This window comes from Somniosus microcephalus, chromosome 8 (assembly GCF_052327205.1).
Source record: "Somniosus microcephalus isolate GS21.2 chromosome 8, FLI_Smic_1.0, whole genome shotgun sequence".
NCBI classification, from domain to species: Eukaryota; Metazoa; Chordata; class Chondrichthyes; order Squaliformes; family Somniosidae; genus Somniosus; species Somniosus microcephalus.
This window is the reverse complement of record NC_140994.1, coordinates 82,650,407-82,665,742: the sequence shown is the minus strand read 5'-3', so window position 1 is coordinate 82,665,742 and position 15,336 is coordinate 82,650,407. Positions and strand designations below refer to the sequence as shown.

At 51.7% G+C, this 15,336-nt stretch overlaps 1 protein-coding gene across 5 annotated transcripts in view; it reads right to left on the bottom strand.

Annotated features, from left to right (window-relative positions):
* Nucleotides 1–15,336, bottom strand: part of cabcoco1 (ciliary associated calcium binding coiled-coil 1) — a 131,380-nt gene that overhangs the window by 44,987 nt on the left and 71,057 nt on the right. For 4 of the 5 annotated variants that reach the window (XM_085994964.1, XM_085994961.1, XM_085994962.1 and 1 more), the window contains 2 exons: nt 8,627–8,796; nt 6,128–6,272 (listed from right to left, as the gene is read on the bottom strand). In XM_085994964.1, coding sequence (XP_085851090.1) covers nt 6,128–6,272; nt 8,627–8,796 — 315 coding nt within the window. The remainder of the gene's footprint in view (nt 1–6,127; nt 6,273–8,626; nt 8,797–15,336) is intronic. The other variant, XM_085994965.1, reaches the window with a different exon arrangement.

Genomic DNA, 15,336 nt, shown 5'->3' with positions numbered 1-15,336 from the left:
AGCTTCTGGGACCAGTGGCGTCCAGCCACCCAGCAGCCGTGCGCGTGGCCCGCGGCCTTCCCCCCAAAGGGGGGAAGGATCAGAGGGGAGTGCTGCTGCTCGGCACACTCGCCGTCACCAACGCGGCAAGGGTCCCCTAGTTCGGCCCCCTCCTCCCCAGCGGGAGAGTCGCGACTCCAGTCCGGACACCTTCACTTCGGAGGAGGTGCGGAAGCTCGATCAGATGGCCGACGACTCGGACCGGCGCCACACGGAGCTCATGAGCGTGGTGGGGCGCATGCCTGAGGCCATCGAGTCGCTGGCGACCAGTGTGCGCGAGTTCGGGGCAGCAACTGCCGCGACTGGCCGCATGCTAACTGATGCCGTCAAGACCCTGGCGGATGTGATGCACGCGCACACCAGGACCACAGGGCCACTCACTGCTGCCACACGCGCTGTCTCAGGCAGGCATCGCCAGGGCAGGCGCCGCGCTGGACCATCCCAGCAAGCCGGCCGTCGGCTGATTGCTGCGGATCCTGCAGTGCGGGCCCGGCCGAGTGCCACCGCGCCACAGCACCAGCCAGCGCATCCCAGACGCCAGCTGGCCCACATTGCACCATCCGTCGCCGCCATTCCCCCTCTGGGGCGTCAAGGGCAAGCGGCTGCAGCTGATGGTGGCCAGGCTCAGGCGCGCCACTCAGGAGACGGCCCCTCGAGGCCCAAACGCCGTGTAGGCCGCCCCCCAGCGGCATCTGGCGGAAGGGCATCTGAGCCTCAGGCGCCTTCCCCCAGCCTCGCAGCAGCCACTGGGCAGAGCTTGCGAAGGAGCAGCAGGCAGGGCAGGGGAGGCAAAATGCTGGCCAAGGTCTCGCCCTCGCGGGCCACTCAGTAGAGGGTGTGGCCAGCTTTCCTTTAATATGGCGGTGGCCATCTTTATTTTGCCCATGGTTGTGCTTTTGGAGGGCTTTTTTTTTGCGTTAGGCCGACGTTGAGGCCCGGTTTCAATAAAGGTGGAGTGGCTCCTCCCCAGTTTGTGGGAGTGAGTCGTTTGTTGGGCTTTTTGTGGGGCCCGTTTATTGTTTTTGGGGATTCATGTGGGAAGGGCTTTTCATTTTTGTTTAATAAAAAATTATCTTTATTCATGCAGTCTCCATGGTTGTTCTTCTTAGTGTTTGTTGGCTTCGCCGGCTGAGGGCTTGCGGAGCGGCTGCATTCATCTTCCCTCATGGCCCCTGGCCATTCCCTGACAGGGGGCTTAGAAGTACCGTGTAATAAGGTGGCGTCGTGCGGCCCTTGGCCCTGGTCGCTCCCTCCTGGGAACGTACTCCTGCTCCTCCTCCTCCTCCTCCTCCTCCTCCTCATGCTCCTCCTGCTCCTCCTCCTGAGGTGCTGGTCCAACGTCAGGTGGCAGTGCCTGAGTCCTGCGGATAGCCAGGTTGTGTAGCATGCAGCAAACCACCACAAATTGGGAGACCCGGTCCGGCGAATACTGGAGAGCTCCTCCGGAGCGATCAAGGCAGCGGAACCGCTGCTTGAGGACCCCAATAGTTAGCTCGATGATGTTGCGGGTGGTTTGATGGCTCTCGTTGTAGGCCTCTTCAGCAGCGGTCCTGGGCGCGCGGAGCGGGGTCATGAGCCAGGTGCACAAAGGATAGCCTTTGTCCCCGAGTAGCCATCCTCTTGGGGGAGGCTGTGCCTGGAACATGTCATGCACAGTACTCTGCCGCAGGATAAAGGCATCGTGGCTGCTGCCTGGGAAGCTGGCATTGACTGCCATGATGCGCTGCTTGTGGTCACAGACCAGCTGCACATTCAGAGAATGGTAGCCCTTCCTGTTGCGATACTGCTCGCCATGCTCCAGAGGGGCCCGCAAAGCCACATGCGTACAGTCAATGGCGCCCTGCACCAAGGGGAATTCCCCGAGTCTGGAAAATCCCAATGCGCGCTGATGCTGGCTCTCCAGGGCCATGGGGAAGGAGATGAATTGGCTTCTCCTTCTGAACAGTGCTTCGGTCACCTGGCGGATGCAGCGATGCGCGCCGTACTGGGAGATGTTTGCTATGTCCCCAGCAGCGTATTGGAAGGAGCCGGTGGCATAGAAGTTCAATGCCACTGTCACCTTCACTTCCACCGACAGAGACGTCCTGCACCTGAGCTTTGGCCGCAGATCTCGGCGAAGCAGGTGGCAGATCTCTGCAATCACCCCCTTCCGGAATCGGAGCCTTTTAACACATCGCGCGGCACTCATGTTTAGGTAGGAGCGCTGCTGGCGGTATAGCCTGACTGGGTAAGGCCTACGTGGCGACGCCTGTAGCCCCCTCTGCCTCTAGCCAGGGCTGCCCCTCTCACAATACGTCTGCGAGCCCTACGGACATGGAGCTGCAGCTCCGCGTTGGCACCCCATGCAACCCCCATCAAATCCTGGCAAACACTCTAATTTCCAAATGGCCACTTGCAGCGCTGTTGCCTGAGTCCAAAAATACCTGGCTCTTGCTGCTTGAAACCAGTTAGCTATCCTCCTTGTTGTGTCTCCAGAAATGCGTTGCACAAGACTGTTTTCTGAAATAATGGATGGCCTTTATACTGGAGAGGACGTTCCCTTTAATTAGCGCCCCCCGGGGCCCGCGCTGGTTGTGTTGCGTTCCTTTTTCCAAACGCTCCGGCCGCCCGCCGCACAATGGGGCGGTCCGACTGAAGTTTGCAATCGGGGCGGCCAAAGGGCGTTGCACGAGGATGTGACGTCATTTTCTGCGCGCGCATCCGGGCGGGCGCTAAACTTTGCGCCGGCGCTAACGGGCAACTTAATTTGGGGCGGGGCGCAAACTGCGCTGCGCCCGGGCGCTACACGCATAGCGCCCGGAAATCACTTCTCTTAAGGCGCTAACTGCTGGCGCAAGCAACTGAAAATCTAGCCCTAAGAACCTTACAGCACAGAAAGAGGCCAATTGGCCCATTGTGCCTGTGCCGGCTGTTTCAAAGTGCTATCCAACTAGTCCCACTCCCTTGCTGTTTCGCCATGGCCCTGCAAATCTTTCCTTTTCGGGTATATATCCAATTTCCTTTTGAAAGTTACTATTGAATCTGCTTTCACCACCCTTTCAGGCAGTGCGTTCCAGATCACAACAATTCGCTGCGTAAAAAAAATTCTCATCTCGCCTCTAGTTCTTTTGCCAATTATCAATACGCCTTGCAGATTTCAGGACTTCTGCAAATAAGCACCAAAGATATTAAAAGACATCTATGTAAGTAAGACTTTTATTTCTGTATAGATCATTGCACTCAACATTTTAATCAATTTCCCACTACTGTCTCACAACTAGATTACTAGTTAATGACTGTGTTCTGGCTTTTCCATCAACCTTATCTTCTCTTGAACCCATTTAAGAAAATCCTCTTCACTGTACATTTTCCTCCAATTGAGTTCAAGCCCTTTATTCTTTTGTGTGCTGTGTCAAGCACTAGTTTCCTGTCTAAATGTTGAATAAATATCACAGTGACAGGGCTTGGTGTGCCAGATAAGTTCTGTTAAGTTAGTCGGTGGGAGTTTGTGTACTTCTGTCAGGGAATAAGATAAAGGGAACACGAGAAGAGACATATAGAAACATGCGAAGATGAGGGACAGGAAAAGACTAGTTTGTCCATCAATGTCCCATACATTCACGGTGCCACTTAACAACATGACCCTTATCATATCCCACCATCCCCACCCCCCCACTCCCACCAGCCAAGTAATCTCCTGGAACAGGCAAAAAAAAAGAAGAAAAACCCTAGGACAACTGAGGGGGAAAAAAAATTGGGAAATTCCTCTCTGATCCCCCTGAAGGTTCCAGGAGATCACATTGACTGGGAGACACATTGGGGGAGAAATTGGGTGGAGCCGCAAACGGGGCGCCAAGCTCGCCTGAGCGCCAGATTTTGCGCTGCGATCGGAGCAGCAGCAATCGCCGGAAATTCAGCTTGAGCGCCCCAAGAGGGACACGGGGCGAGGCTCGAGGCGCTCCACGTCCCTCATAGGGCGCTGAAACTGCATATCGCAGCGCAACGTGCCGCAGCGCTACACGCTGCAGCACGGCGCGCTGCGGTACTGCAGGCCTTCCTCCCATTCTTAAGGGGGAGGGGCCTGCACCAGCTCGATGAGCGATCGCGAGTGCCGGCAAAAGAGCCCGGCACCGAGGAGAAGTGCCGGGCTCTCGGAAAACAGCCGGCAATGCCGCGGGGGGAGAACAGGAGGCCGGGGACGGAGGTGCTGGCAGGCGGCCGCCGAAAAAAACGGCCGCCCCGCACCGCCACCTTAATTTGCACCACTGCCGCCACAGATAGGCCCCGTGAACCGGGCGCGATTAGCGAGCAGCGCTACAGGGGCGGTCGCTGCCAAATATAGCAATCGGGGCGGTAGCGGGGCGCTGCGCACACCGATGACATCATCGGTGGTGGCGCAGCGCAACAGGTTAACACCGCCATTAGCGCCCCAGCTAAATATCGCGGGAGGCGTGGCCAGTGGCGCTAAAGCCACTGAGTGCCCTCTTTAGGCGCTAACTGGTGGCGCAGCCCACCGAATTTCTCCCCCATTGACTAATACCCCACCTGCAATGTCAACCACAGTTAGGAACTCGTCCAGATCCCTTCTGAACGCTTGTAGTGAATTCGCACTGACTGCACGAGCCGGCAACTTATTCCAAAAGGTCGCCAACTCTCTGGGATAGAAAAACCTCCAGACATCCAACCTAGTTCTGTGTTTATGTAACTTATATGCGCATTGCACTGATCCTCCCTAACCTCTCTATCTCAAATAGACTATCCATACAGACCAAAACTAATCCCTTCATTATTTTGAAGACCTCAATTCAAATCTCCTTGAAGTCTATGCTTTTCTAGAAAGGGTTAATGTACGGACTTCCAAAATTTCTGAAATTTTTCAGACATTATCTGTACCCCCCATCTGTGCAGTTTGAATGCTGTACCTGCACCGTTATAGAAACCACCCAGATAGAAGTTGGTGTTCCCATAAATGAAAGATAAATTGGCCCAATTGTTCAACCCGTTTTTTTGCGGCTTTTTTGTACAGTTCTACTTCATTGCCTTCTACAATTACCGCTGGCTGAAATTCGTTGGGGCAGATTTACAACTTTCGACGGAAATGGGAATTGGGCGGTTTCTATAACGGGCAGCTGATCCGCAATGCTAGCTTTACACTGGGGCGGCAGTTGAAAAATCACACATACTACCAGCACAGAGCACTGAAATGCCTCCTGCTGCTTGTCCTTATTATATGACATACAGGAGGCTGTGCACACATGTACCATTTTTATTACTAGCAGATTTTGTGTGATATTGCTCATGGTGAGTTGGAGTGCATGCTATTTTGCTATCTCCATGGTTACGTGAAGGATTTCCCGCAGTGGATTTGATTGCATCACGTGCGTTAATGTGAAAGCTGAGTTTTTAAAAAAAGCTTTGTCGATGTTGCTAAGGCAAAAACAAAGCTCCTTGTTTACTATCGCACAAAGAGTTAATACTATACTATATATTTCTATTGTATATATAATCACTATGTGTTGGTAAACCCGTGCTGGTTTCGCCAAAGGGGGGTGGGATGGAGAAGAGAGTTGAGGAAGAGACGAGGGAAGAGACAGAGAGCGAGGGTGGGGAAAGAGACACAGATGAGACAGAAAGAGAGACAGAGCAAGAGACACAGCAAGAGGCAATGGCTTAGTAGCATGGGAGGAGGAGGGAAGCAGCGGAAGCATTTGGCTGCATTTTGTATTTCATTATTATTTCCTATGTGCAGAATTGGATTGGTTCTCAAGATTTCACATTTCACCTAGGTTACACTATGTGATGACATCTGTTGTGATGACATCATAAGAGACCATGGTAACTACAAAACTGTTCTCTCTAAACTACATCTGCTTTAAGACATGCCAAGGTATTTCAAGTTTAGTTGGTTCACGAGAAGATTAAGGAAGCTGAGAAAACCAAGAAGGAGTCCAACTTTTTCAGTTTTACTCCAATTTATACTAAGAAAAATTCAAAACGCCCCCGAGTATGAAAGAGTAAATAACTTTGATCTTGAAGAAAAGCCTCTCACTGTGGCTGAACAGTTGCAACTTGGGCGCTACTGACACCGAGGAAGATAAGAGAGCTGTACCTGATCTTCATGTAATTAACAATGGCCTTGGCTTGGTCGATAGTGAAGAATTCCACACCACGGCTCTTATCTGAACATGACTGACTAATTTCAGCCATGACTTTTGTGAGCTCTTTTAAATCATCTAGCAATGGCAAATGACTGTCTGTAATAAAACACAGCACTGAGTGAACGACTGACTGACTTAGAAGATGTTCCGTTTCATATAAAACAATGAAGCATTAAGCAGAGTTTGAAAGCTTGTTTTATTTACCACTAAATTAAACATGTTACCTTTTATATACGTGGCATCAAAATCTTATTAATTCAATTATCAAGTGGTAAGATTGGCATGATCACAATCTTTCCACTGATCTTCACCTGTTGCCCTAGTTGGAGTTTTCTTTTCCCATAGTATCTCTGAGGAGGTGAAAACCACTTAAAGGACTGTGCGTCATCTCTCCCCAATGACAATCCAGAGAGTAGCTGAGCCACACAGACCAGAGGTTCCCACATTTAATCCCCGGTTGGTCTTGGGCGTGCCGCTGGCAATGCGCTACAAAATGGCCTCAACGCCATTCAGGGAGTGAAAAAAAATCAGCCAGGGCTCCTGCTCCCAATTTCTATCCAGTGAGCCCTGCTGGAATGTGCATGTGTGGATGCGAGCAGCATCGGGCTTGGCTGTGAAACCCCCACAGTCAAACAGCTGGATATTCATTGTCGAGGCTCTTAATAGCCACTTGGGTAAGGTACCAGAGGGCACCAGGTGACTGTGAAACTGTACCCCAGTAAGGAGTCAAGGACTTCACGAGAAGCAAGGAGCATCGGGGAGAAAATTAGGGAGATAAGGGAAGTGACTGTCACTATTTTAAATTCCTTGGACAGTATGAATTTCTGCCATTCTGACTGCAATACAGCTGCATCCAGATGAGACACTCTGTGGCCTACAACACTAAAAGCCCACTCGCCCGTCCCTTGTTGATAGATCAAGCCCACCGTCTCACCACACCCCTCATTCCCTGCTCTCTCCAGAAATGCATCGAATTGCCATTTGAACCCATTTACACTGTCTGCTTCAGTGACTGAAAAAAAAACTAGTGGAAACAGATACTGAAGTGAAAGAGGAGGTGAGAAACAATGAAGGAGGGGCAGGAGAGATTTTCTGGGAGGCTTAGCAGTCGTTCCCTTAGCTAGAAGGGCACAGGAGGCTGAGAGCTTTTGGTGGTGCCCGACTGAATTATAACGTTTTCTGTTGTATGTAATCAGAGATGAGAATGTTATATAAGTGAATTGCAAGCAAAGAATTTTGCTCCAACCCAACCTCTCCCCTGAGATGCAGTAATCACACTTTAATCATGCTCATAACTCATCTAAAGCCATTTTCACAGGCCTTTTCAGATGTGTCGCTCATCCCTTAGTGAACCTGATTCCATCATTGTTTCCAGAATCCAGCTTCCCCCTCAGTACTCTGAGAACCCCAGTCCTGACTGTCGGAGGAACTCAGTGCCCTTCCCCAGTTCTCCTGGCATCCAGACTCACCACAAGTCCCCCCAGTGAACTCCTGAGTACTCCCAGGCATCAGCCCTCTCTCCCCAACTCCAGTCTGCTAGTACTTCCGACTCCCAGCCCCTCGCCCAAAAGCCCAGTCATCGCCAAAAGTTCTCTCAAGCATCAGCCCACAATCCCACTGAGTAATCCAAGACTCCAACGTGCCCAAATCCTAACCCACACAGTAACTCCCAGATCTGGTCTCACCCGCACCCCCCCACCCACTCTCTCCCAGGATGCAGCCCACTCCCTTCTGTGCTCCAACCTCAAATCCTTATTTCCTCTCTCAGCCCAACTTATCTCCTCATGTCATCGTGGAAGTATAGCTGTGACATCAAGATGGAGAGGGTTCATATCTGACTGAGCACCAATAGATGGAGTGATTTTACTCATAGAGAGAGATGCCGCTAGGAAAATAAGCTTTCTAAAAATTAGCCTCCTCTTTGTTGAGCAGAAAGGCACGACTAATATGGGTGTCATTCTTGTAAAATTCCATTATATAATTTAAAAACTTGAGAACTAAATAAATGTGAAAAATTATTTCCAGAAACAAATATGAAAATCCTAGCATTGAGGCAAGGAGGCATGTATTCAGACATTATCAGAATAGCATGCTGAGGAAAAGGAGAACACATGTACCAGACTTGTTTGTTAGTTGAGTCACAATACTCAGTACTGCAGTGGGGAGCTAAACAACTGCCCTATTTTTTTCACAGAAAGAAAGACTTGCATTTAACCAGTTTTCTTATCATGCCTCTCAGAAATGTCCCAAAGCACTTCACATACAATTAATCACAATGAAATGTAATAACTGCAGTTATGAAGGCCAGAATGGTACCTACCAACTGAGGCAGGCAGGCGTCAATAGTGGCACACTAATTGAATGGGAACAACTTTCTGCTGAATTGTTTTACTCTCTCCTTATTGATCATGTATCCGTAAGTGTACTGCATCAACTTAAATCATACTTACTGCTGACGTTCTCCAAAATGATATTTAATACAGTCATGAAGGCAGATATTTGCAGCACTGTAAAGTTCTGCTCTTTGGCCCACCAAAACCCAGAGACATAATAATCCAAGAGGATGCTTTCTTTCATGCAATTCTGGTACTGCTTGAGCTGTAGAATTTCTGCCAATGTTCTTCAATGAATAGGAAAAAAATAGGGAAATTACAAGAAGTTAAAACAACATGCCATAGAAAACAAGTTCATGGGTAACATATGTCTTTAAAATTCAATGCATCGGAACTCAATGCAATTGAATAAACTTCGGTGGTGGCGGTATTACATCTGTTCTGTTGAAGGCTTTTGTTGTGTGACAAAAAGAGGTGGTGTACATCTTAACCTGGTGAAATGGTACAATTGCTCTATTACTACTGTTTCGAGTTAGGTGAAGAAAAAGAACAAGAAAAAAAAAATAAGGTGCATTCATATAGCCTCTTCCACGACCTCAGGACGTCCCAAAGCGCTTCACAGCCAATTAAGTACTTTTGAAGTGTAGTCAATGTTGTACTGTAGGGAAACACTACAGCCAATTTGAGCACACCAAGGTCCCACAAACAGCAGTGAGGTAAATGACCAGATAATCTGTTTTGGGGGTGTTTGACGAGGGTTTAATGTTGGCCAGGACAGCGGGCTTTTCTTAAAAAAAAGTGATCTACTAATCTACCCACCACACACCTGGCACACTACCCACCACACACCTGGAGAGGGCCTCGGTCTAATATCTTATTCGAAAAAAACCGACAGTGCAATACTCCCTCAGCAATGTTCCCTCTAATTTTGTTTGGCCCTTTAAGAGGCTGCGCGAGTCAATCAAAATACCACGCATGCACGGTTTTTGTATTGAAAAGTTGGCTGCGCAGGTTCCCTGGTGCGATGCACCACCGCACAGCTTACATGGAACACTGTCCCTCAGCACTGCACTGAAGTGTGAACCTAGATTTTGTGCTCAAGTCTCTGGAGTGGGGCTTGAACCCACAACTTCCTGACTCAGAGGCGAGAGTGCTACCCACTGAGCCAAATGTGGCAGTAAAATCAAAAATCTTTCAATACTAATAAATGAAATTTAGTCATATAAAAGTAATCCACAATTCTATATGTAGTATATTATTTAAATGTAAAGGGATTGACATTACCAATACCCATGAAACGTGGGGGGATAAAGCACTCTTGTGAGTGCTTGGTAAGATTTTCTCCAACTACAACATGGTCTTGTTATCTCAAATGAACAATTAAGAGGTCAAAAACACGATTGTGGCATCATCATAAAACAGCACCATTTTCAACTGCAAACCCAAATCCGCTAGCTCATACATATACTGGTGTTTCCCAGTCTCTCTCCCTGCCCCCACACAGTCTCTCTCCACCACCCACAGTCTCTCTCCCCCCCAGTTTCTCTCTCTCTCCCTCAGTCTCACTCTCTCTCCCCCCAGTCTCACTCTCTCTCCCCCCAGTCTCACTCTCCCCCCTCAGTCTCACTCTCTCCCCCCAGTCTCACTCTCTCCCCCCCAGTCTCTCTCTCTCTCCCTCAGTCTCACTCTCTCTCCCCCCAGTCTCACTCTCTCTCCCCCCAGTCTCACTCTCCCCCCTCAGTCTCACTCTCTCCCCCCAGTCTCACTCTCTCCCCCCCAGTCTCTCTCTCTCTCCCTCAGTCTCACTCTCTCTCCCCCCAGTCTCACTCTCTCTCCCCCCAGTCTCACTCTCCCCCCTCAGTCTCACTCTCTCCCCCCAGTCTCACTCTCTCCCCCCCAGTCTCTCTCTCTCTCCCTCAGTCTCACTCTCTCTCCCCACAGTCTCACTCTCTCTCCCCCCAGTCTCACTCTCCCCCCTCAGTCTCACTCTCTCCCCCCAGTCTCTCTCTCTCCCCCCAGTCTCTCTCCACCACCCACAGTCTCTCTCCCCCCCAGTCTCTCTCTCTCTCCCCCCAGTCTCACTCTCTCTCCCCCCAGTCTCACTCTCTCTCCCCCAGTCTCTCTCTCTCTCGCCAAGTCTCTCTCTCTCCCCCCAGTCTCACTCTCTCCCCCCTCAGTCTCTCTCTCTCCCCCCCCGTCTCACTCTCTCTCCCCCAGTCTCTCTCTCTCTCCCCCCAGTCTCACTCTCTCTCCCCCCTCAGTCTCGCTCTCTCTCCCCCCAGTCTCACTCTCTCCCCGCTCAGTCTCACTCTCTCTCCCCCCAGTCTCTCTCCACCACCCAGAGTCTCTCTCTCTCTCCCCCCAGTCTCTCTCTCTCTCTCCCCCCAGTCTCTCTCTCTCTCCCCCCAGTCTCTCTCTCTCTCTCCCCCCAGTCTCTCTCTCTCTCCCCCCAGTCTCTCTCTCTCTCCCCCCAGTCTCACTCTCTCCCCCCTCAGTCTCACTCTCTCTCCCCCCTCAGTCTCACTCTCTCTCCCCCCAGTCTCACTCTCTCCCCCCTCAGTCTCATTCTCTCTCCCCCCAGTCTCACTCTCTCCCCCCAGTCTCACTCTCTCCCCCCTCAGTCTCACTCTCTCCCCCCTCAGTCTCACTCTCTCTCCCCCCAGTCTCTCTCCACCACCCAGAGTCTCTCTCTCTCTCCCCCCAGTCTCACTCTCTCCCCCCCAGTCTCTCTCCACCACCCAGAGTCTCTCTCTCCCCCCAGTCTCTCTCTCTCTCCCCCCAGTCTCACTCTCTCTCCCCCTCAGTCTCACTCTCTCTCCCCCCAGTCTCACTCTCTCCCCCTCAGTCTCATTCTCTCTCCCCCCAGTCTCACTCTCTCCCCCCAGTCTCACTCTCTCCCCCCTCAGTCTCACTCTCTCTCCCCCCTCAGTCTCACTCTCTCTCCCCCCAGTCTCACTCTCCCCCCTCAGTCTCACTCTCTCTCCCCCCAGTCTCTCTCCACCACCCAGAGTCTCTCTCTCCCCCAGTCTCTCTCTCTCTCCCCCAGTCTCTCTCTCTCCCCCCAGTCTCACTCTCTCTCCCCCCCCCAGTCTCTCTCCACCACCCAGAGTCTCTCTCTCCCCCAGTCTCTCTCTCCCCCAGTCTCTCTCTCTCTCCCCCAGTCTCAATCTCTCTCACCCCTCAGTCTCACTCTCTCTCCCCCTCAGTCTCACTCTCTCTCCCCCCAGTCTCTCTCCACCACCCAGAGTCTCTCTCTCCCCCAGTCTCTCTCTCTCTCCCCCCAGTCTCACTCTCTCCCCCCTCAGTCTCACTCTCTCTCCCCCCTCAGTCTCACTCTCTCTCCCCCCAGTCTCTCTCCGCCACCCAGAGTCTCTCTCTCCCCCAGTCTCTCTCTCTCTCCCCCCAGTCTCTCTCTCTCTCCCCCCAGTCTCACTCTCTCCCCCCTCAGTCTCACTCTCTCTCCCCCCTCAGTCTCACTCTCTCTCCCCCCAGTCTCACTCTCTCCCCCCTCAGTCTCACTCTCTCTCCCCCCTCAGTCTCACTCTCTCTCCCCCCAGTCTCCCTCCACCACCCAGAGTCTCTCTCCCCCCCCGCCCAGGCTCTTTCTCTCTCCCCCCCTGCCCAGGCTCTTTCTCTCTCTCTCCCCTCAGTCTCTCTCTCCCGCCCCCCATCTCTCTCTCTCCCGCCCCCCCAGTCTCTCTCTCTCTCCCGCCCCCCCAGTCTCTCTCTCTCTCCCGCCCAGACTTTCTCCCCCCCACACAGTCTCTCTCCCCCCCAGTCTCTCTCTCCCCCCCAGGCTCTTTCTCTCTCTCTCTCCCTCTCTCCCCTCAGTCTCTCTCTCCCACCCCCCGTCTCTCTCTCTCCCCCCCAGTCTCTCTCTCCCACCTCCTCAGTCTCTCTCTCCCGCCCCCCCGTCTCTCTCTCCCGCCCCCCCAGTCTCTCTCTCTCCCGCCCAGACTTTCTCCCCCCCCCACAGTCTCTCTCCCCCCCCACAGTCTCTCTCCCCCCCCACAGTCTCTCTCCCACCCCAGCTTTCTCTCTCTCCCTCTCTCCCCTCAGTCTCTCTCTCCCGCCCCGTCTCTCTCTCTCCCGCCCAGACTTTCTCCCCCCCACAGTCTCTCTCCCCGCAGTCTCTCTCTCTCCCCACCCAAGCTTTCTCTCTCTCCCCCCCAGTCTCTCTCTCTCCCTCCCAGTCTCTCTCTCTCCCTCCCAGTCTCTCTCTCTCCCCCAGTCTCTCCCCCCACCCCAGCTTTCTCTCTCTCCCCCAGTCTCTCTCTCTCCCCCCCAGCTTTCTCTCTCTCTCCCCCAGTCTCTCTCTCTCCCCCTCAGTCTCTCTCTCTCCCCCCCAGTCTCTCTCTCTCTCTCTGCCCCCCAGTCTCTCTCTCTCCCCCAGTCTCTCTCACCCCCAGTCTCTCTCTCTCCCCCAGTCTCTCTCACCCCCAGTCTCTCTCTCTCTCCCCCAGTCTCTCTCTCTCCCCCAGTCCCTCTCTCTCTCTGCCCCCAGTCTCTCTCTCCCCCAGTCTCTCTCTCTCTCCCGCCCAGACTTTCTGCCCCCCCACAGTCTCTCTCCCCCCCCACAGTCTCTCTCCCCCCCCCACAGTCTCTCTCCCCCCCCAGCTTTCTCTCTCTCCCTCTCTCCCCTCAGTCTCTCTCTCCCGCCCCGTCTCTCTCTCTCCCGCCCAGACTTTCTCCCCCCCCACAGTCTCTCTCCCTGCAGTCTCTCTCTCTCCCCACCCAAGCTTTCTCTCTCTCCCTCCCAGTCTCTCTCTCTCCCTCCCAGTCTCTCTCTCTCCCTCCCAGTCTCTCTCTCTCCCCCAGTCTCTCTCTCTCCCCCCACCCCAGCTTTCTCTCTCTCCCCCCACCCCAGCTTTCTCTCTCTCCCCCAGTCTCTCTCTCTCCCCCCCAGCTTTCTCTCTCTCTCCCCCAGTCTCTCTCTCTCTCTGCCCCCCAGTCTCTCTCTCTCTCTGCCCCCCAGTCTCTCTCTCTCTCTGCCCCCCAGTCTCTCTCTCTCCCCCAGTCTCTCTTAGCCCCAGTCTCTCTCTCTCTCCCCCAGTCTCTCTCTCTCCCCCAGTCTCTCTCTCTGCCCCCAGTCTCTCTCTCCCCCAGTCTCTCTCTCTCTCTCTGCCCCCCAGTCTCTCTCTCCCCCAGTCGCTCTCTCTCTCCCCCAGTCTCTCTCTCTCTCCCCAGTCTCTCTCTCTCCCCCAATCTCTCTCTCCCCCAGTCTCTCTCTCTCTCTCCCCCAGTCTCTCTCTCTCCCCCAGTCTCTCCCTCTCTCCCCTAGTCTCTCTCTCCCCTGGTCAATTTCAATTCAATTCAATTCAAATTGCTTTATTGGCATGACAAGATACATCTTATGTTGTCAAAGCACAGAAAAAAGAACATATATAATTGAACATATAAACGCAGATCTAGACATACAGTGTATAGACAAATATACCCATGTATACATAAATATACACACACATATAATATACATATAATCTTTTCTTAGATTCAATGGTCACTGGTTGTCCCTCTGCTTATGGCAAGCTGTAACATAGTTTGCCGCTAATGTTACACATTTTCTCTGTTCCCCTGATATGGGAGTTTTTGGTGGTCATTCAGATTTTTGAATTCAGGGCATATTTTTATGAATTTTGGGTAGAAATTCCCCCTTATGTCCTGATAGTTTCCACAAGTTGTGAGGAAGTGCAGCTCTGTCTCCACCACTCCCTGACTGCCGTGAGAGCACAGCCTGTCCTCTCTGGGCAGCCAGGTCTGCCTGTGTCTGCCTTTTTCGATGGCCAGGCTATGCTCACTAAGTCTGTACATTGTCAAGGTTTTTCTCAGTTTGCTATCTTTCACCATGGTCAGGTAATCAGCCATGGTGTACAGTCTGTGTGGGGCCAAATAGCAATCGAGTTTGTTTTGGGTTTTTGTCATTTCTGTCCAATAGGTCAAATATTTTTCTTTTTGTTTAGTAATAATTGTGTTGGGTCGAATTCTCTGTGCTAGGATGTCACTGTCCTGGGGCTGATTATTATTAGTAGTGTTAGTAGTTATTTCACTGAGTCCCAGGACCAGTTGACTGAGGGGACTCTTCTTTATGTTCACCTCTTGGCATTTCAGGGCTTTGTAATGATAGCAGTGGGGGTTGCTCATTTTTAGATGTTTCCAAAATTTGATGGCTCTTTTTTGGATATTAATTAGTAGTGGATATTGGCCTAAATCTGCCCTGCATGCATTGTTTGTGGTTTTGCTCTGAGTCCGGAGGATACTTTTACAGAATTCTGCATGCAGGGTCTCAATTGGATGTTTGTCCCATTTTATAATTCGTGTTGTGTTAGCGGACCCCACACCTCACTGCCATAAAGTGCAATTTGTTCAATTACTGATTTAAAAATTTTGAGCCAAATGCCAATTGGAATTTCTATTTGGATTGACTTTTTAATGGCATAGAAAGCCCTTTTTGCTTTCTCTTTCAGTTCATTCACAACCAAATGAAAATTTCCCGTAGAACTGATTTTTAAGCCTAAGTATGTGTAATTTGTAGTTTGTTCAATTTTAGTTGCTCCTAATGTGAAGTTTATTTTGGGTCCCTGATGTCTGGATCTTTGCTGGAACACAAGAACGTTAGTTTTTTGGGGGTTTATTGTCAGGGCCCAGGTCTGGCAGAATGACTCTAGCAGATCCAGGTTCTGCTGTAGACCCTCTTCTGTTGGTGAGAGCAGAACCAGGTCATCTGCATAGAGGAGGAATTTAACCTTGGAGTCATATATGGCGAGGCCAGGTGCTGTAGATTGTTCAAGTAGTTTTGCCAATTCATTTATATAAATACTAGCTGGGGG